General features: G+C 42.6%; 1 protein-coding gene across 2 annotated transcripts; it reads right to left on the bottom strand.

Moving 5' to 3' along the window:
- Positions 1-3,776: 3,776 nt before the first annotated feature.
- On the bottom strand, positions 3,777-13,852 carry LOC107205502 (alpha-1-antiproteinase 2-like). 2 transcript variants are annotated; one of them, XM_015629918.2, is made up of 6 exons: positions 13,764-13,852; positions 12,908-13,025; positions 8,444-9,103; positions 7,229-7,499; positions 5,315-5,462; positions 3,777-4,742 (listed from the first exon to the last, which is right to left on the bottom strand). In XM_015629918.2, exons 3-6 carry the CDS (start codon positions 9,084-9,086, stop codon positions 4,548-4,550), a joined length of 1,257 nt encoding a protein of 418 aa, XP_015485404.1. In that variant the 5' UTR covers positions 9,087-9,103; positions 12,908-13,025; positions 13,764-13,852; the 3' UTR covers positions 3,777-4,547. The 2 variants fall into 2 exon arrangements, with proteins under 2 accessions (XP_015485404.1, XP_015485403.1); XM_015629917.2 differs by having other exon boundaries at positions 12,926-13,025; positions 13,764-13,851.
- Between the last annotated feature and the right edge of the window lie 7,453 nt (positions 13,853-21,305).

Raw genomic sequence — 21,305 nt, forward strand, 5'->3', positions numbered from 1 at the left:
GGGGGGGGGGTGTGGGAGAAAAAGAGAAAAAAAAAGGTGCTTTTGGCCAAGTTGCTAAACATCTAGTGACTGAATAACAGAGTACCAGTATAAGAGATAAGATAACAAGGCACAGAAAAAGGATTCCTACTGATGCCTGTTGTACTGCTTCCTTTGGTTTCTGGGCTAATAAAGAAAGCAGTGAAATGCTGTCTGTAGGACAGATGTCAACAGAGCTCTGGGGCTAGCAGGCACCTTCAGTCAGCCTGAAGGTCCTTGGGCTGTGGATCACAGCCTCCTGCCTGGGGTGTCCCCTTGCCACTCCATGCTGTGGCCCTTGGCCAGCCTTCCTCATGGTCTTGCTGCCTGGCTGTGGGGAAGAATTGAACATCCAGTGGCCCAACATGCAGCCCCAGGCTTGGTGGGAGGGCAGGCCAAGGGAGGGTCTTTGGGGGAGAACTGGGACTGCCCCCCAGGGCTGGCTCCTTGCCTTCAATTCCTCTTCCCCTGTTGCACCAACCTTTGTCTTTCGTCCAGCATTGATCCACAAGGTTTGAGGCACTTGGCAGAGCTCACTGATTGACTACAAAGGGATGTTTTGGGGGGGATGCTTTCTTTCCAAAACATCAGTTCTTCTTCTACAGTCAACCTAAGGAAAGGGATGGCCACCTCTTTTCCAGGAGCAGTACAAGGGCTGATGTAACCTCTGTGCTCGGGGGTCTGCTTGGTATCACTGCTACACATTTGCTCACCTGTTCTTCCCCTTGATTTCCTTCAGTGTTTCACAGGTCCTCAGTACCCTTGTCCACAGTACATACACTGGATACATACACCATGTCTCTGTTCTCGTAGTTATTAGGTATGACCCAAACTGTTTTCACCCAGCTCCTGGGTCTGTAAAGCTTTGATGACCAGTGACACCTGGAAAGGTGATTTTAGCTCTGAGGTGTCCAGTATCATCATCTGCATGTACTCTCCAGCCCCATGCCACCATGTCTATGCCTTCATTTTTCATTCTAGGGCCACAGACACTCCGTTCTAAGCTGAGGAGCTCCTTGTTCTTAATGTCTCGTGGTTACATAACTATCTGTATACAATCTCACGAAGCTAAGGAAAAATTGAAACAAATTAGGTAACAGCACCAATTGCTGGATAGTTACTGTTACAAACAAAGTAGCTAAAAAACAAAACCCCAGGCAGGCCTGGGCAGGTCCAAGCAAAGCCCGGCGAGCGCGGAGAACCAAGGCTTGGGCTGTCTAACAAAAGTAATGTAAAGACCACGGCATTACAAGCAACAACACTGCTGTATTTGCAAAGTTAGAGGTTGTACTGATATGTGTGTTTCCTCCTGCTGAGCAAGAGCTATCAGATCACACCTGCCTGAAGAATAAATTGGGAATTCTTCCTTTGACTCCTCTTTGTAGGAAGGCTGAAGGCTGTGGGGTGGGAAGTGAGGGCACATTTGGTTCCCTTCCTCCAGGTACAGCCTTAGTGATGGTGAGAAAAGAGCAAACCCCTAAACGCCTGCTTCAGCCAAGTGTGTGAGCCCAGGGGCTGTTGCACTTTGGGATGGGACATTGGGAGCACATGGAGGCTGCTGCCGATGGCATCACCGAGGTGTAGTCAGTGAAGCAGGACTGGCGCCTGGCCAAAGGACAAGCAGGACACCCAAACCTGGGATCGCCACAAGCACAGCTGTGACTTCCATCCTTACACTCTAGAGCTGTGTCAGCTCTTTCAAAGGCTAATTAACCTGGCCGCTAATTGTCCCTGAGATATGTCTCTGGCTCATTTATATTCCCATGTTGCTCGTCATTGCAAGTGGCAATAGCCAAGCGACTCCAAGCCCAGCCCTCCTCACTGTGCAGTAAGTGATTTGTGGAAGCAATGTTTTGTGGAAGGCAGGGACCCCTGTTTATTCCTGCCCTCCATTTTTTGGGAAGGAGAGAGGAGGACCTGCTGGCGGAGCAGGCGCCACAGCTGAGCCGGCAGCATCCCCCTCCCGCATGAACAAACGGTGCCGAGGAGTGGGAGGGACAAAATGTTAGTCTGCAGGAGGGAGAGTGGGAGGCTGTGAAAAAGAGCTGGTCCGGAGAGGAAATGAGAAGAATAAGTGTAATCAGGAAAACCTGTTTCGTTGCTCGCAGCGACGAGAGCAGGATTAAGGGAGTAGGACTTGGTGGATGGGGGGGAGAGATGAGAAGGGGCCACATAGCAAACAGCGCAGCGCAGCATGGATGTAGGCAGGGAGCAAACTGTCTGCTGCTCTTTTGTGCTAAGTGTGGTGCCTGCCTCTTCTTAACACTGTCTCTGGCAAATCCTGCAGTGGAAAATCACAGCGTGATGTCAGTACAGCAGGAGCTATTGCCTGATGAAGCAAGTCTAGCAATCGGCTCCTGGACACCGATCTCGATTGAGAGGAAATCCCCAGTGGGAACGGCAGACACCCCTGCTCACCGCCACTCTGTCCTCCCGTGGCTGGCACCACTCACTGGCCCTGTACCCTCCCCAACACATCTCACAAACACGGAGAGATCGTATGAGGAGAGATGCGGTGAGAAGCACAAACTGGGAAGAGCAGGCTCCTCACAGCAGCATTTCTGCTCCTCTGCCTCCCTCCTGCTGCCCTGTGGGCTCTTCTCTCCCTGGAATACGTGAGGAAAACAGAATTCCAGCATCCTGCTTGTGGAGGGGGCACATCTGTCAGGGCACCAAGGCACTAAGGGTAGGAAAGGAAGGAATCTCCTTCCAAAAATAAGGATTAACAGCCTGCAAAAGCTGATTTAGCTTATGTGAGAAATTCTCTTCATCTTCAAATCTCTCCCAGAACCACATGGGGACAACTTTCCTCCTACTATGCTGTATTTCTATGTTTATGTCCTCATCCACTGCAAACTAGTTTACAAGGGAGAAAGCAATATTTAATTCAGCTGTGGCCCCTCTTTCTTCCACACTTCTTGATGTAAACTGAGAATCACCCTATTAAAATCAATTCTTTTCAACTGCAACTCTAGGGAACTCAATACATAACTAAGAATCTCACCTCTTTGAGCTCTCTACCCCCTAAAGGTTTTGATGTTCCTTTGCTGGATGCCCATTGCTTAGTTAGCAGTAGGAGTGATAACATCTGAGACTGACCCCACTGAGGTTGCTCTCTGAAACTCTCTTTAAGGGAGATGAAAAACCTGCAGTCAGGTAGGGGGCCTTGTTAATTACCCTGTGTGGGCATAGGGCCACAAAGCCACCCAGACAGAGGAGGAGAATGCAGGAATGTGCCAGAATGCATGCATTTCTGTCACTGTGCATCCTGCCTTTGATGCTAGTTGTTGATATTTTCATCTGTACTGAGGCTGTATTTAGTCAAAAAGCACCGTCAAGTGTTGTGTTAACAGAGGGTATTCACTAGGAGCACAGAACAGAGAGAGGGCTTTCCTTTAGACTGCAATAGGGAGACAATGCTTTGCACCACACTAACTTTGCAGAGGGCACACAAGACCTTGCTGACGTTGTGTTTGCATCCCAAGCCATTTGACTGCTCCCAGCATCATTGCCAATTACATGACACCATTTAATCTCTTCCCAAATCCCACAACTTTAGAGAAAACAGGTCCAATTGTGCTCCTTCTGATACCAGTTGCCAAGGCAAGTCCACTGAAAGTGGTTCCCAGCCAGCCTTCAAACTGCCCTACGTTCTACCTGGGTGCCTCTCACCCCTACCAGGGTCAGATGATTTGCTTATTGCATGTTTCTTACTTATATTTTTTGCTGTAAAAGGACAAAAGCATTTGAAAGATCTCTAATTTTCCAGAGTCTCTTTATAGGTGTTCCACAAATCTCAGCTGACAGTATGCTGGTGTAATTGCCATCCAAATACCTCACCTTCCCATTTAGCTACATCGTCCCTCTCACCAGTGACGGAAACATGTGTGAGAAGTCAGTAACTCCATCTGAATCTGACAAATTGGTAACACGTGGTGAAAATCTTCAGATTCAAGGCAGATTTGATCCTCCTGCTCTCTTTTAAGCTGCAAGAAACTCAGGAAGCTTTGCTGCTAGATTGATACTAAGAATGATAAAATGTTTTGGTACAGACAGCTGTTGAAGGCAGCTTTTCATATTCGCAGTGCTTTCTCCATTAGAAGCTTCAGGTATCTGTGACCCTGCAGTATTGATCCAACTGTTCCCATCTCAGATAAATTTATGGTAAATTGCAACCACTTCTGCTTTCTTTGCAAGAATGTTCATAATTTTACCTGCTGACTACCTCGTATTAAGCAGGAGTCTTCCATTGTAATATAAATGTTTCCTTGCAAATGCTGGCAAAGATTAGGTCTTTCCTTGTTTTTCAGTCATGTAAAAAAGGTTTTCTTTTCTAGCAGAACATAAAACAATTTCTTCCTTCCTCTTCAGCAAGTGTAATGGTCAATACCAATAGTTTTTGATGATGACATAAAATAAAAACTGTTACTAACAAAGAACCATATATGAGCTGGTACAAATAGAAATAAATCATGTCATGAATTTTCACATCTTTAATTAGTAGTAGCAAACAAAATTCATATGTCACTTCAGCTAGTGAGAGTCGGGTTAACTATTTTTCCTATGAAGAGTGTACTGTTTGTATCTCTATCAAAAATCAGCATGAGGAAGGGATGGCTGAATTCAATGGTTGGAGGAAGAGACATTGGCATTATTTCAATAGCAGTTGCTGCTGCTGCCTCAGTACCTTTCTCATCAACATCCAGAGAAGCCTTGTGGACAACCTAGGAAAAAAGAAGATAGAGTCACTCTGGGCAGTAACCAGCCCCTTGAGAAATGAATCAGAGTTGTTTTAAAGCAGTCCTGCTTTGAGGGATCCCCTGAGAAGTGAGTAGAGGCAGAAGAGCTGTATTGTAGCCTTGGCTGCTTAAATGAGGGTTAGGATGGAGCTATGGAAAACTCCTATAACAAATCCAAAATATTGGATGAAGGATGGAGGCTCCACCTGTAATTGTTTGTCTGCACCTCCAAAACTGAGTCTCCAGGGTGAGAGGGACAGGTTGTGCTGTGCCTGGGAACATTAGTGGTTTTCCTTGAGGAGGCAGGGGTTGTTGCTCCTCTCATGTTTCAGATAATGCAGAAAAAATCTTGGCCAGTACCAGTCTTGGAAAAAACAGACATGCAGCAATCTAATCTGATCTCCAGTGTCACCAGGAACCAATCTCCTTTTGTAAGCTTTGCAGGCTGCAGGCAAGCTAGGAAGCTGGGACATACCTGATGTTTCTGGATGCTACCACTGGTGGATTTTCCTGTAAGTTTGTGAAAGAAAGGAAAGGGACAAGAGACACAGACTTACTTTGGAAACCTTCAGCTCTGGAGTGCCAGTGATGCCAGAGAGATCTGCCTTGTTGGTGAACACATCCACAATCCCCATCTTGCTAAGGGTGTTAGTTATTTCATAGTTCCCAGAAATAGAAAATCTGGGAAAGTAGAGGTTCATAAACCTGTTAGGGAGAAGAGAAACACAGGGAATGGTGTGAAGGATTTTTTCACCAATAGAAATGATGGTGAGAAGTTTAATTCTCATGAGTGTCAAATCCCAGAGGTTTGGATCCTGAATGTACAATGAGCACTAATTTGATTGCTGATGCTTCTCATGGTGATACAAGAACTATCATTCTTAATCATAATAATAGCAGTCATAATGGTATTTATCTGGTGTTTTGTTTCAGGAAATCTGAGAGCACTCTGCTAAGTAGAACAGTAACAAGACCCCCTATTTACAGGCAGAGATGAGGGATAACCCATGTTGCTCAGGAAAGTGGAGAGCTGAAGAGAAGTCCTGACAAAGTCTGCTTGGGGAGAATTGTGGTAAATCCCATCATTTCAAATCAAATAAGTATCTTTGGCATAACTGGGGCATTTGATATGGCCCCGGGAGAGGTCTGTTCCCTGCTGCCTGCACATTTGGATTCCATGTCTTCTAATTATCTTCCTCCTGTGGGCTGGCCATGACTTTGACTGTGAGCAGTCTGTAGGCAGCTCCTGCTTGGTGTGCTTTCTGTTGGATTTCTTTTCCTGCCCCATCCAGGGATCCTCAGGGAGTCCAAGTCACCCACAGCAGTGATAACCCTTCAGGTAGCTCAGGTCTTTTGCTGCCTGCCCAGAGACAGCTTGGGTTGAATATTGAATAGCAAAACAGATGGGACCCAAACTGTGGTGCTGTAGCCCTCATGTGATACTGCCCAGTCACTAGAAGAGGATGGGACCAAGTGTATCAGCACTGGCAACAGCAAAGCAGTAGAACAGAAATTGCCATTTGGTTCTCACAGTTTCTTCCATGAAGAACTTATTTCTATATTGATCCTCAGTGACTTTGCACCACAAATTCATTTAGATAATGGTTTTCCTGATATTGCAGCTGAGAATGATACATTTTTATTTTGGTATTTGAGGTATCACATTATTAGCTCATATTCAGTTTGCTACCCATTATGTTTTTACTAACCGTTCTGGTATTTCTGTGATGATGCACTGAGATATATGGGTGTGAACTGCACAGCCTTATTAGTTGTGAATTAGGGCAGAGCTTGGTAAATTAAGCATGTATTAACTTGATATTACTCATCTACTGTTGCTAAGATCTCTTCTCTCCCAGACAAACAAGGTTGTAAAATGCATTAGCTGATGTTGGTGTCAATGGTTGAAGCTAACAGAAACTCATTAGATATTTATAGTTTCAAAACAAAATGCCAGAAAATCAGGACATCCACAATTAATCACTTGCCTGTTCTAACAACAACCGAATGCTGCAAGAAAATTGTGTAGGACATACCATGTCTGTAAGCACCACTACAAACTGTGTAAGTTATGCTTTATTTAAGATTCCAACTTATGCCTGAGTCACAGTGCATCACTGACTTAAAAGGAAAAACACACTAGCTGAAATCTCAGTATAGAAGATTTGGCTTAAAATTGAAACCATTCCTCTCAGTCCATGGAGTATTTTAGAAACAGCAGTCTAGGCTTGCTGTTCCTCAGAGAGGAGTAGGAATGTCTCTGCTCTGGTCGGGAGAGCACCAAGTCACTCAGCCATCAACAAAAGAATAGTTAAATACCAACCAGCTGCATGATTTTTACAACTAGGGCACACAAGCCAAAAATAACCCACTCAGTTCCCAGAATCACCATGTTCATAGTGTATGCATTCTCTGAAATGAAAAAAATACTATAAATGATGTGCTGTTGCAGCTGACTGACACAAGATTACCTCTGGAAGAGATGGTCTGACCATTTCTGGATGGTTTCCTTGTCCAGAGTTTGCTCTAACTGCTTCATTTTCCCTTTTGCTGGCAGAACCAGAAATGCAGTAGCACTCCCATTATAGTGCAGCCGTACCACAGTGCATGACAGCTCCTCATCAAAATAGAAGTCAAAGCTGCCCATCTGGTGCATCATAGGGACTTTCACAGTCGTTTCAGCATCCACAAAGAACTCCCTTTCTTCAGTATGCTCTGGTTTAAAAGGCTTTTCCCAGCTGCCTGATACAGAGAAGGAGAATTTAACTGAATATCCCATGTTCTATCCCATCATAGACTAAATTTTTTATAGCGAGTAACAATATTCACCTATTTTTCCATGTGTTAAATACAGAATTTTCAAACATAACACTTTAGAATGTGTATCACAGTAATGTAAGGATCTTTTACCTGTTCAAAAGAGTGCATTGTATTCCACTTTCAATTTATGTTTCAGATGCCAGTAATGAAATAATTAGGTGTTTTTTTTGTACCTACTACTGCTTTTCTGTTCAGGAGAACTAAGTGGCCTTTCTGTAAACATCATCTGTGTACTTATATTCTGCATGCAATTTATTTATATTGACTTTAATCATGAAGCCTCAATTTGTAGACAAAATAATGTAGGAACTCATATCTGAGTAGTGTTATGTCAGGCTTAAAGGCACATCTAACCCACATCAGAAATGCAGTGTTTCTGTTCTGTTCCTTAAAACGTTATCCCCAGTTTGTCACTCTCCCATATATAAATGTTAGTGTGCATGTATAAAGGACTGATAAGGGAAAAAAAAGATGTAGTAAATTAGGCTATTGAATCATGCATAATTTAAAAGGAGGTATTAGGTCATATATAAGTCTCAGTGCTTTCACTGAAAGTTAGAAGCATATGGGACAATCGTAGTTATGGTTAAACCCAGGAACCCAGCTCAGGCTGCATGGAAGGCTGTGGCTTGGAACAGAGCTCCTGGAGCTGTCACAAAATGAAACAAGGCTGTGTGGCCTCCAGCTGCCTCTCTGTGCTGAGAGAGGTCCTGTTACCTCGCCACCACCTCCACTATGTCATTAGGAGACCTTCTGGCCCAGCAAAGAGCATTTGAATTTTTCCCCAGACCAGTTTTCAGTTGAGGTGGGCAACATTAGATTTGTTGATAAGAATGGTGAGAATGTGAACCCTAGAGGAGACTTACCTTTAAAGAAAACAAAGCTAGCCAGAAGCATTACAGTTTCTGGGTCCATGTCCTTGACTAAATTAGTAATTTTTCCCTGTGTTTTCCTTTCTATATAATCATTGATCTGCTTTTCAGCTTCTGTGGGTTTGTTAAAGTCAGTTGTAAAAGCCTCCAGCTGATACAGAGCTTTGGCATCATCTAAGAACTTTTTTAGGAGTTTCAGCTTCTCTGTTATAAAGATGGCATTCCCCATGCTAAGCTGGACTCCACCCTCAGGATGGTTCAGCATGTGGATTAGGTTGTGGAAGCCGTCATGTATCTCTTTCTCCTGAATCTCTGTGAGGTTGAAGGCGAGTCCTTCCAGGATCTGAGACCGTGTGGATGATCTAGCCCCAAGGGCCAGCATTGCAAAGGCAGCAGAGATGCTCACAGGAGAGAAGAAAATGTTCTTATTAGGTGCCTCCTGTGTAACCTCCCTAAAAAACTGGAATGCAAAGTCAGCATTGTTTGGCACAAGTTTGAGGCAAGCAATCGCTTCACCTCCGTGATGTATGTGGTGTTTAGGGTCATCTGGATCGTTGTGGTCGCTGGGTGGGAGCTGACTGTGGGCAGCAGTGTGAAACCCAGCCAGTAGCAAACTTAGGTAGAACGTGGCCTTCATGTTCTCGTATTAAAATCCTATTAAAAAAAAAAAAAAGAGATTATATTTCTGAGGTAAGTAAATTAATGAAGTAGAAAGAGTTATTCTGTCATTACCACTGAATTAAAAAGTCTTATCTTTCTTTTGTCCTCAGTTTCCATGCTCTCCAATTCTTGCCAGAATTTTATTTTTTTTTTTCCCAGGCCTCCTGGCAAGTCTCCGCCAACTCTTTCTGCCACCCCCACCCTAAATACCTGCAAAGACAAAATTTAGCATGGATTAGTTGAATACATAGCACCCTCAGCAGGCTGCAGAATGGAGCATATCTCATCAGAAAACACTGCTTGGCTGATAGCTGAAAGGCTGCCATACCTCTGCTTTTGACACTAATGGTCTGAATAATTCCTTAAAAGTTCATCATAGAAGTCTGGGTGTTTTGTTGAGTGCGGGGAGAAAGAGGAAATTCATGCAAGTGAGCAGAAATCAGTATCTACATAGAAACAGAATTTGAGCAAACAGGCAGGCAGGAGATCTTTAAATGAACTTTTGGTCCGATTGATAAGGAGTCCTGTTTAAAGAAAGGACAAATAATGGGGGCTGTTCTTCAGCAGCAAACCAGATATAAACACCTACCTCTCTAAGGAATAGGTGGGTTTTTTTCTGAATAGAAAGAATGTAATGTTTTAAATAAGACCCTGAAAAAAGGCCTTGTCTCTTCAACAAAACCATTGGAGTGGGTTCATTTTCAGCACAGCAGAAGCAGTCAAAGCCATTAACAAAGAACAAGGCTTTATTTTTATCAGCTGCTCCACTGGTCAAAGGGCAAAGTGTTTATCAATGTGTTACACTTGGCTGTGGTAGCCACATTTCATTGCAGAGCTGACACTCTGCACTGTATAAGCTCTTGAAAAGAGACCTTGGAAATGGGGATATCAATGTCCCAAGAGGCCTCATTTCTGAGGAGGAATCTAGGGCAAAGAAATGGTGCAAGAGTTGAACAGGGGTTGAGGAGATAATGAGCCAGATTTGCTAAAATTGTGCACAGTGAGACATATTACATCAATTGCACCTTTTATCCCTGGCTTGACTCAACTTGAGACTCGTCAGAAAGTGCTGTGCTTATGGTCCTGCTTGCTCTATAGCATCAGAGGGAGCAATTTGTATTAGTATATCCACTTACAGATAGACTCTTGAAAACAACAAAACATCTTCAAGCTATAATCAAACATTCAAACATTTACATGTTTATTATAAGTAATTTTAGAAAGCAGGCCTATTTGCAATAACAGCATTACTGACAAATGTAAGAACTATAAGGGTTGGGTTCTTGGTAGCTGCACTTTTAATTACTGTACACAGTAGTTCTAAATTATAGTTTGGTCTCTTCTGATTTTGACATTGAAATAATTCTCGATGTATCTAGATACTTGTAACTCAATACAACAACTCCAGTTCTGAGTTTTTAGAACTGCTATCAGTGAGCCAATGTATTAGTCAGACTTTGAAAAGAAATCAACTCCCAAACAAAAGCATCAGAGCTAAGCCTAATCTATTTCCACATATCCAGCAGGCTGATTCAGAAGCTGCCTGTGGATAAATTATTTACTATGAACTATTTACTCAGCTGCAGTCATAATTTATTAAGAATAACATGAATTCCAAAAAAGAGAAACATTTAATTTTAAACCTAAGTTGCCACCTGTTCTCTATCTCATCGCATTTAATATTTATTACAAAATATAGCACCTGATAGATAGGCTTTTCTTTGTACTCCTCAAACTGTAAATTCTATTTATTTGGAATGCAAAGCAGAAAGGGATTTTAACTAAATTGACCTCAAAATTATGGTGAAAGGATATGGAATGGTTTTGCTGTAAGGGTTTTGTAAAATACTAGTTATAGTTTTCTGAAGGCAATTTTCTCTATCCTGATATTTTTTTCTCTATGTAGTTACAACATGTTCACATTTTGTGGTTAATTTATGTACTTTCATGGAATTAATTTCATTTTATTACAGCACTGAATTCACAGATAATTAAATACAATCTGAATCTGAATCATCCATCTGTTACTTAGTACAGGCCAATCACAAACAGTCAAGAGTCATGACTCAGACCTCACAAAAATCTTGGTAATGGTTAGTTTTAAAGGCTTAAGATTATAAAAGACTTAGCATCTGTGATTTTTAGAGGTCTTTTTTTGTTGTTTAACCCTTCAAGATACAAGTGGCCCTGTTTATTAGTCCTGGTTTTGAAACCTAAAGGTACTTTTATAATAAGGTTTGCACCCTCCAACCTTCAGAATGTGATTGGGGATTGTTATTTCATATTTGATACTTATTTTTTCATTTTATGTTACTGTGCCTTCTGGGTTAGCAAGTGTTCAACCATTGACAAATTGACAACAGACACTCAGCAGGAAACAGAAGATGCAAATTCTCATAGGGTCTTAAAGACTGACGGATTTTCCTATGGAGCATTGTTGCTAATGAGCTATTAAAAAGCACAGGGCTGAGAATCTGTGCTCTAAAGCCTTTAGGAAATTCCCAGACTGAAGAAGTTAAGTTTGCAGAAATTTCTTTAAGACCTTGACTTCTATAATTTCCAGAAAAAATAGTTTATCAATCAACATGGCAGTAGAAGTGAAAAGCACTTCAATTCAGTTCCAAATCTAGTCTGACTTGTTGAGTAGCCTGGAAGGAAACACGTTAACCTCTGCCTCTTATTCTTTGTGTGTGTTACACAATGCAGTTTATATGTAGTCTTCAAGAATAGTTTGCTTTAAAGAAGAGCTTTCAGTCAAACCAGACAATGATACAAGAGCATGCCAGCACTTGGAAGACAGTGTTTCCAGCAATTTATCTGTAATAGACTTGGTGATAACATTTGCTGAATATATTTCCTCTTCCCTGGCACACAGTATTCCCTACCATGCAACTCAGAAAGAAAATGGAGAGCACTGGGATCAGCTGTAGTTACCTTAGATAATTCCACCAGAAAACCTGGGAGTGGGCTGGACTGAGTTTTCTGACTGACAGACCTTGCTTCTTTGTGGATATAGCTATTTTGTCCATTTTAGGGCTGATTTCTGTCTCTATGATTTGAAGAGATTCTGGAGACAACTTTCTGCCTCTAGAGTCCCATGTAATATTCCAGGAGATGAAAATTCATCCCGTACTACTCCCTTATATAAGGGGTCCTCACTGATAATCTCATTCAGGCAACATGAAAGTTTGCACTACTCAAAAACATATGAAGGCATAAATAGAAAAGCTGTTTGCTCACCAGATGGTGCTGCTTCCCTCCTGATTGTTTCTGAAGAAGGAAATCTGAGAAATTTGTTTCCTGGAAGCAGCACTGTGAGGGCACGGGGCACATGAAGTTACAGCACCACAACCACCAGTGGTGTCTGCTGAATTAAATATCAGCTACTCAGAGTCTTGTAAAGAGAATCACCCAAGCACACAAAAAATCACATAAGAAAGACTTGACTAGCCATATCTGTGTGTGAGGACACGATCTCAGAAGCCCTGTTTAGGACCACCTATCCAAAGGAGCACCACAGACTCATGTGTGCTTTCCTGGCTGCCCAGAAAGCTCTGCACATTTAATCATATGCACCTGAACAGGTCCAGAGCCTATTCCAGGCTGATGATTTAGACATTCACTTCTCTTGTCATTCAGAGTTTTGATACCTCTATGCCTGAGCCCCCGAGGAGATTGCAAACCAAGGGCATTGGACTGTTCAGAGAATCCAACCACTGTGAATATTTCATTGAAAGTAATCCCTTTTGCAGCAGAAATGTGGAAGCCCAGTTCACATTATCCTTTAGCATCACCCACCTCAAAGCCTCCTTTTACCTGGAAATAGGTGAACATGAGCTCTCACTCTTCTACCAGGCCACCATGAGTATTTGCTGTTGAACTTGAGTTATTGCACACACTCAGGGATGAAGCATCACTGAGGCCAAGAGAGTAAAAAGTAGACAAAAAAGAGTCAGTACAGTGGTTAGGATAGAGGGGATTTTCTTCTCTCTGCAAGAACAGACCTGATCAGGTTCTCAGTTTCTGCATTCCATTGTACACCTGACCACAGCCTGGTTTCTGACTCATTAAAAATTTTGACCTCACTGTGATCTTCTGAACATGTGAAAATCACCAATTTCTCCACTTCCCTCTCAATGGGCCTGTCATCTGATGATTACCTCAATAATGTCTCATCTCAAATGGAAGTAGACATTAGATACACCATTTCTTAAGCAACAGTATTTCTTGTAGATCTTCAGTTAAAAAATCACCAAAATTACTTAAAAGGAAGCACGAATACATTAAAAAAATGTTCTAAGCATCCATCCTTAGGCTTTTAATGAATCAGGGCCTGTTTCTTGCAGGAGGTATATCAGGGAAAGTCCCTCTTTTAGGATTTCTTGACTCCAGAGACCACCTTGCTTTCTGGCACGACACCTTGCTCTGCTTTTAGATTCTTTCTACCTCTTCCAGTGACCTGACAATGTGTAGGCAGCTCATTGCCTCAATTGTGATGCCTATGTCCTTTATATCCAGTTGACAAAATAAAACCCTCATTATATGCACAGATTTCAGTATAAGATACAACCCTAGAACAGATTTAAAACTGATTGCTTTCAACAAGAGGAGACACTTTTAAAGTCTCTATAGGAAGCAAAAAATCAATACTTACAGCAGCTTCCAAGGATCCTGCTGTCTTCACCAGGACTGCCCTGCAGCTCCCTCTCTTATTTATACAGTTGAACAGCATTATGAAAGCAAAACGTCCTCTAGAAAACATTAACCAGGGCAGACAAGCATTATTACTTTAGAAACAGTGCAGAGTAAACAGTGAAGACAATTTTTCTGGGCAGGCACCTGATTTTTGCTGTATACGCATGGCCAGACCTGGCCTTTTCTTAGAACAGTCCCGAGTCCCCTGCATTTCTTCACATCCTCCTGATGGGAATCTAGCTACTCACTCTGGGAAATACCTCACGTGCATCATTAACTTCTGTAAACTGCATCAGTTCGTACAGTAGCATTAACTGAAGTGAATAAAATGAAACATATACATAATACTAGACAGGAGCCTAAGGAAAAGACAGCTGTGGATGCATTCTGCAGCCAGATCTTAATCAAGTATTTTTCAATGAGGTATTTTGCTTCCTCTATGCCAGACTTTTAATAGTTTTTATTTGGCATATTTGTTTTAAATGATACACTATTTCTTAATTGCCTGCATTGCCATTAATAACGGCCAATTTCTGGGGACATCCCCTTTAAAATTAAAGCTGCAGTACTGATGTTTGTAGTGGCTGGGGGCTGCTATAAGGATGATGGCAGAGTTGTGCATCCAGGACCCCATGGGATCAGCACACCTCAGCCAGAGTGCTGTTAGCACACAGCAATGGACCGAAGGACAAACCCTTGCTTTGCACTCCCAGTGTGGGCTGGCACAAAAAGGCAGACAGGGAAGGGCAGGCCAGGACACCAGAGCCTGCTTTCACACAGACCTGGAGCCACCTGTTTGTCACATGTGAGGGTGTGCTCCTGCAGCACCCAGGGAGGGACAGCCACAGGGACTGTGCTCATGTGGGTATGACTGAGGGATTGGAAAAGCTGCAGGGCAGTGCCCCAGTGAACACCTTCCATCCAGGAGGAACATCCCCTTGGGAGGTAGGGGATTCAAGGAGAAAAGGTGCTATATGTCATAGAATCATTTAGGCTGGTAAATACATCCAAGATCATCAAGTCCAAACATTGAACAGCACTGAGAACTCCATCACTAAACCTTGATGATAAGGGCCAGATCTACACGTCTGTTAAATACCTCCAATGATGGTAATGCCACCACTTCCCTGGGCAGCCTGTTCCACTGTTCATAATCCTTTTGGTGAAGAAATTTTTCCTAATACCCAACCTGAACATCTCCTGGCCCAGCTTGAGGCCATTGCCTGTTTTTATCTCACTTGTTACTCGGGAGGAGAGACCAACTCCACCTTGATGCAACTTCCTTTCAGGTAGTTGGGGAGAGTGATCAGGTCTTCCCTGAGCCTCCTTTTCCCAGCATAAACAACCCCCGCTTCTCCAGCTGCTCCTCATAAAACTCATGCTCCAGACCCTTCAACATCTTCATTGCCTTTCTCTGGACACACTGAAGCACCTCAATGTTCTTCTTGTAAAGAAAATGCCTTTTCTTGTAATACATGTTAAAGAAGGGATCTTTCAGAAGGAAAAGCTTCACAATAATAGGATAAATGTTTTGGAAGGATTTTCCTCTGGGCCATTCCTCAGGGGTTAGCAATGAATGGAAGCATTTCTTCTCTCTTTTCCACCCTGTATGCCTGCCCGTGTGTACAACATGGAGGGTTCTATGCATTTAGAGCTGTTGGAGCTTCTGCAAATCCTTTCCCTCCTGGCTTCTACCTCTTTCTCTTCTGTGGTTTCCTTTTACCTGGGCAAAGGTATTTCAGTAGAAATTTTGATCCAGACTGCTAGCAAATGTGTTTGAATTGTTTACAGACTGAAAAAAAAAAGCTGGGCACATGCAGCCTGTTTTCCTGTAAACCAAAAAATGAAAATCGCCTTTGAGGTTACAGAAGTTAACTAAAACATATTCAGACTGAAGATGAATAACACATGCACTGAGAGCAAAATGAGAGTACAGAAACTCAGGCATGAGTAAAGCTACCGAAAAAGGTGAAGGAAAAACCAATCAGCTTAATATGATTTTATTTAAGAGCAATTTATTCTTGCAATTGGAAATGCCATTCACCTGCTGACATTTGTATGGGACTGCAAGAAGGAAAATGAAGTAAATAAAACTAATCTATATCAATCTCCAATGTTATACCCACTGTGATACCTATTTCTTTTTCCTCATCTATATAACAGTTTCATCCAACCATGTAAGCCACCCTGAAATTTGCTGAGACTGTTTCAATATTCAATGTCAGAATATGTTGCATAGGAACTTGTAGCTCTCTTTTTATGCAGGCAGTAAGCTTATATAGGTACTGCTCTGGTATTCTGATAGACAGCAGTCCTTCCATTTGTTCCTCTTGGTCTGCAATATTAGTCCTCTTTACTTTGAAACCAAGTTACTCTGGAATTTTAAAAGTATTATTATTATTATAATATTTTAATAATACTGCTTAATTTTTTAGTATATTGACAACATTAGCAAGAGTTATCCAGCATGAATTCCCTTGAAATCAGGCTGGTTGTGGTCCAAAAATAATTAATTATTTAAATTAGAAGAACTGTATGCTTGCATCTCTAGTAGAGAAACACTTTGATCTTTTAAAATATGTAACTAATTTCCGTAAAAGCCATTTTAAAACACAATGGGTTGTTGCTGTTCTGATGATGCCCTCTGGAGTACAGAGAGCACAGAGTCCCTCCTATGACAGTTCTGAGAGTAAATGTCAGCATGGAGCTGGTGAAAGCTGCATCCCTCTCTGCCCTGCCAGGCTATCTTTAATTTGTGGAGCTCTGTGTTTCAAGAGGAAAGGCACTCCTGTTTACATGGAACAGTTCAGTAGTGACCTGCTGGAACAAGTGCCAGTACAGATCAAGTACAGTTGTGTCAAGTGCCTTCTCTACTGCTTCCAAGTGAGAATACAGCAGACCTTCAGCTTCAAGTTCCTTTGTTTTCATGCTGTGCATTGGTCTTGCCCCCTGCCAGCCCCACACATTAGCTCTGGGCTCATCCCAAGGGGGAATGTCTTGCTCAGACACGAATTCCAGCTCCAGTGAGGGAATGCACACTCAGTATTGTCCCCTGAGCCCCTGCAGTGAGTCCCTGCCCTTACTGCCAGTCTAGCATCAGTTTCTTTCTGTAATGCAGTCAAGAACTTCTTGGTCCTGAGGAGAATTATGTTCCATCACTTCCAAAATCTGCCTTGAACTCTGCTTCCTTCTCTTAGACTGTGGTTGTATGGTTGCTTTGACCTGACCAAAGGTCAGGATGCTGCTGTCAGAGATGTCTCATCTCCCTGCATCCATGCCATCTCTGCAGGATGGCTGGTGGCCTCTGGGCTCTGGAGCCCAGGACAAGTGTGGAGAAACTGGGGGAACAGGTCTTTTTCAGCCTGGAGAAGAGAAGGCCAAGGGAGAGACTGCACATGCTGTCCTGTCCCACATAATGGGCTATGTTAGAGAGCAGATGGAGCCGGAGGAGCTCAGGGGTAGTGAGCAAAGCATGGGATGCAAGCTGCAGCAAGGGAAATGCCAATGAGATCTATGGAAAGGAGTGTTCACAGGGAGGCGAAATACAAGGGCACATCTCTGTGTGAGGCTGTGAAACTACTGTCCTTGAAGACATCCAAAACCTGGCTGGACATGGCCCTGAGCAAACTGAGCTAGATTCCAGGCAGGTGCTGCTGTGAGCAGGTGGTGGGATTGGATGACCTTCCGACATAAACTATTCCATTTTTCTAACAAAAAATGACTGTGAAACCATGCTCTCAGAAGTCCCTGTCTCCAGTTTTGCTGCAGGTTTGCATTTCATCCTTCAGGGAAACTCCCCTCTGCTTCTCACCACATGAGTCCAGAGGCTTTTCCCTGAAACACTCAGTTCCTGGGAAGGTGTCATCTTCCTGGTCCTCAGTCACACCCTAGCAGAGCCAGCACAAGGGAAGCAGGCAGGCTCCCTCCTGGCTGCCCAGACACAGCTCTGTCAGACCACAGCACACAAAAAACACCCTGAGAACAAACAAATCTGGTGGGCCATCTGCCCTGCTCCCAGCATGCCACAGCCATGGCAGGTGGCTCACACCTCTCCATGGTGCTGCCTGTGCTCAGGCTTGCAGCACTGCACAGGATTGTGCTTTTCTCCTCAGAGACCTTGACAGTTCCCAGTACTGACTGAATCCCAGTAGGAATCCATGTAGCTGCCTTGATTTCTCTATACCTGCCTGCTAATGGTACACTTTCTGATGGGTTACGTGGTGGAGAGATGGAAACTGGTGAACCTTGGAACAGGTGAACTTGAATGGGCTATTTAAAAAGCTGCTATGAAAGAAGTATTTGATATGGCCATTTTCTTTCACATATGTCCATTAAGATGGCAAGTTTTCAGACATGTCCTTAGTGGGGGTCAAGAAGTTGAGATTTAATTCAATTTACTTTCTAAGTGTGCAAGAAGCATGTGTGCAAAAAGCATGACTGCAAGTGTCTCAACAGATCTGACTGTCTGCTGTCTTCTCTCAGGACAAGCTAAGGCATCTCCCAAGATGAAGTGTGATTGCATGGGGAAAGCTAGCTCTGATTAGTCTGTTTAGTGATAAAATCATCATAGGAGAACACAGTTTGTAAAATGTTCAAGTTCGCACTCATTTGTCTTGCACATAGACATTTATTATTGACTACATTCATGTTCTTCTTTCTTGAGCCATGAATACACAATATATGTAAGTGTATCTGGAAACAAATGTTGACAGTTCTTTACCTTTTATGTGGACAAATCTCCTTCCTCTCTGTGTCTGTTTGCAATTGCTTCCTATGGAGAGCCATAGGAAAGAGGAAGATTCAGTGAACCTGTTGCTTCTATGCTCTAAAACTATGTGGTCTGAACATACTCAGTGTTAGATCTTTATTTTGGTAATGCTTGCTTCTTTCACCAAAAGAAGGTCTGCAGGTTTAAAATGACTGCACACCTCCTGCCCTGAGTTGTGAGACATAGTCCATAAGGGATTTAAGCTCTGGAAGCTGCTCAGGGGTTATCAACTTCTGTACATGTCCTGTGGAAACATTTTCTGCTTTGAAATCTCTCCTTAAAAAGCACATCACCTCTGCTCAGACACCTTCAGATTTCTCTGAAATGTCTAGGAAATTGGAGATTTACAGAAATTGGAGATACACAAATACCCAGCAGACTGAAAACTAGCTTATTATTTAGCTTGATTTTAAACCCCATAAATCTACCGTCTCCCGTGTGTTAGGCTGATCGCTCCAGCATTTGCACTGTCTTCTCTTGCCCCAGAGTCTCATTTTTTGGTCTCATCCACCACATGTAGTGAATATTATGCACTTAGACACCTCAGAAATGGGATACTGCAGGTGATAAAACCTGGAGCTCTTGGAAGGGCTATCACATGCCAGGTGCCTCAGTGGGACACATTAACTGCAAACTCCTGCTGTTAGGAAATGCCAGGATGAAGTGGCTGTGCTGTGCTTCTTGGTGAAGGGTGGGACTGGTGCAAGTCCTGCTCCACTGGCACTGATTTGACATTACATTTCTCCAGAGGTAAAACTCTGAGGCCTCAGTCTTACTTCCAAGCACAGATATTCATATACATGAAAGAAGCAATATCCAGCTTCTTTTCTTTCAACATGGTGCATTTCCTGAAGGAAAATATAAAGATACCAGCACAGAGGCTCTTGAGATGTATTTGTCAGTGCCACATGAATTTCTGTATTTCCTAATACTTAAACAGCCAGTTGTGCAAATTCAGCATTGATTTAGCTCAGTTTTTAGCTGACATTGAGTATACTTTGCAACTATTTACATGATGGTGATCGTGGACGTGTAGCAAACAGATCCAGCTAGTCTTGACCATCACCACAAGTAACCTGGACATATACAACATCCAACACAATCTGGCCAAATAGTGCACTGATATTAGCAGGCAGGAGTTACCCTATGTTTTTTGGTGAAGAAAAATGGTTTGAAATATCTCTTACACCGTAAAAATGCATTTTCATGCCAAGTTTAACTGCTAGTCTTGTTTTGTTTATAATGAGACTTGTATGGTTTTATTTTTACTTTCTACCTTCTTTATTATTCCTCAGAAACTCACCCAGCTTTTGGGAGATTGTGACCATGGAGGTGACTGGAGATGGCAAGCTAGAAGGAAAAAGCAGGTTTTTGGGGCTCTGAAGGTTTCAGTTTGTGAAAGATCTGATGCTCTGTAGCTGTGTCTAAATGTAGCCTTTTTTCAGAGATATTCATTCCTTGTCTAGTCAATTATCTCCAATGCACAGAGTCTGTCCTGTTCTTCATATCCTTTCAGCTGTTGAACAACGTTATGAACCCAGACTCTATCATAAACATTAACCAGATCAGGGACAGATAATCATTCCTGAGGGACAGCAAATAATGTAGATATTGCCTGTGTTTCTTTTTTCACAAAAGCAGAGAGACTTTTTAGTTAGGGGAAGGTCAGCTGCATGGTGAAGAGGGAAGAGCCTCTGACAGGTGAAATACCCCTGTCAAATCTCATCTTCATCCAGACATGTTGTGTCAGGTTGCCCAGAGCAACTTCTGAAGCTTTTGCTGAATCTGCTGAATAGTTTCTTCCCAAATACTTTTTAGATGAAAAACAAAAGCATTTAATTTTGATAGTTTCTGAACTGGATCGCTATTTTAGAAGCTTCTTTAAAATATTGTCTGACTCTTACAATACCTGCCTCAGCTCAGTAATTTGCTGCTTTTCAGCTGGGGTCAGACAAAACCTGCTGATCTCTTGGAGAAACTTTCAGCTCATTTACTCAGAAAATGAAAAGTGGTTTGCTGACAATGTTTTTCATCCAAAGGCAGATCTGAAACTAGTTGTTAGAATTGCTCTGGCATGGTGTTTCATTCACTCAGGAGCAGATCTGGGGATGAGACCAGTGGGAATTAAGGAAGGGTGTGGAGGACTATGTACAGGCACCAACCTGCCTCCAAGGGGAAAGGCTCCCATCCCACGCACACTCGCTTCAGCAGAGCTGAGTCCTGCTTCTGGTGACTGAAACTCCTGAATTCCATGAAAGTGCAAGGAATGGTTGACACAATTGATGCATGTAATATTGTAATAATCTATTACTATGAAATATTTCTATTAGTATTCTTACAAAACCTGTTTGCATTTTGGGGTTTTTTTTCTGTTATCTTCAGGTGTGTTTAAGGAGAACAATATTGATGGGTGTGAGAGAGCAGCTGGTCCCAGCTAAGAGATGGAAACCACTCACCTCAGTCAGAGGAAGCCCTGTGTCTTTTGGACTCGGGCAACATAAGCAGAGGCAGGTGATCTGGTAATGTGAAATGTGCAGTTGTTTGCTCAATAAATTAAATTCACATTTGGAAAAAAAACAGTGCAGTAAGAAGGCTGTATTTCTGGTTAGGATCAAGAAGGGAAATTTCCAGTAAAACTGAAATGGAAGAAAACCAACAAGAAACAGAGATAGCCTGTAAGATGATGGACTGCAATCTGTAGGTGTCTAAAGCACATAATTAATATCCTTTGTT

Source organism: Parus major, chromosome 5 (assembly GCF_001522545.3).
Source record: "Parus major isolate Abel chromosome 5, Parus_major1.1, whole genome shotgun sequence".
NCBI classification, from domain to species: domain Eukaryota; kingdom Metazoa; phylum Chordata; class Aves; order Passeriformes; family Paridae; genus Parus; species Parus major.